Source organism: Eimeria mitis, genomic scaffold (genome assembly GCF_000499745.2).
Source record: "Eimeria mitis Houghton genomic scaffold, Emh_scaff9620, whole genome shotgun sequence".
Taxonomy (NCBI): Eukaryota; Apicomplexa; class Conoidasida; order Eucoccidiorida; family Eimeriidae; genus Eimeria; species Eimeria mitis.
This window is the reverse complement of record NW_013577102.1, coordinates 637-1,547: the sequence shown is the minus strand read 5'-3', so window position 1 is coordinate 1,547 and position 911 is coordinate 637. Positions and strand designations below refer to the sequence as shown.

Here is a 911-nt window from a genome sequence, read left to right as displayed (position 1 = left end):
GCTGCTTGTGCTCACTGCCACGCCCTTTTCCATTCCATTAGCAAGTTCTTGCCGTCCCAGTGCATCTGCTGCGAATTTCTTGACAGAGACCTCGGGCATGCTTCCTCCCATTGCTAGCACAGTGCGACGAAGCTCGTTACAGCTGAAGGAGGATACAGAAACTGAGGAGGGTGCCGCTGCTTCCCAAGGCAGTCACGTCTATAGTGAACGTGACGCGCGCACCATGCACGCGACCAGTGAGTCCGCAACACCACAAGGGCTGCATAGACAGCCACTGCCGCCAAGCAGCAGCCATGCTTTGCCAGTGACTTCTCTAGGGATGCCACGGCTTAATTTGTTTTGGCTCAAAAAGGAGCCACCTCGGACGACCCATATACGTCATGAAAAGGAACTTTCAGGAGACAGCAGTGAAGATTCTGGTTTTAGTCAAGTAGGCAGTGCCTCTCACGGCACTTTAATGGACGACCGCTACCGTGAGGTGATCAGCGATTTGTCACAGACCCATACACAGGGAATTGAGGATACCAATATTGCCTCCGGCAACCTAGAAAGCTCCCCATCTGCACCCTCGAGTTCACCGAGCTCCTCTCAACGGTCCAGCGAATATAGCACGCCAAAGACGGAAGGAAGGCAGACACAAGACGGGCAGCACTTATCCAGACCCAGCAGTGATAATCCATCGCACAGAGACGCTGAACTCTCTCCGCTGTCAAGAGCATTACAGTCTCTTGACGCCAGCCACCAACAGCAAATCTCCTCAACGCCAGAGGAGGTTGGCAGCAAGGCGAAGACAGCAGGCCCGCCTCCTGCACGGCCGCCGCCCAAGGCTGCTGCAGCAGAACCCTCGAACGCCGCTCCACCTCCACCGCCAAAGGGAGCAACAGCAACGCCTGCAGACGCAGGAGCAGCAC

General features: G+C 56.0%; 1 protein-coding gene across 1 annotated transcript in view; it reads left to right on the top strand.

Moving 5' to 3' along the window:
- Nucleotides 1-97: 97 nt before the first annotated feature.
- EMH_0097690 (uncharacterized protein) overlaps nt 98-911 on the top strand; it is a gene marked incomplete at both ends in the record, with an annotated part of 1,433 nt that continues 619 nt past the window's right edge. The window contains one exon of the mRNA XM_013502586.1: nt 98-911. Within this exon, the coding sequence (XP_013358040.1) occupies nt 98-911 (814 nt within the window).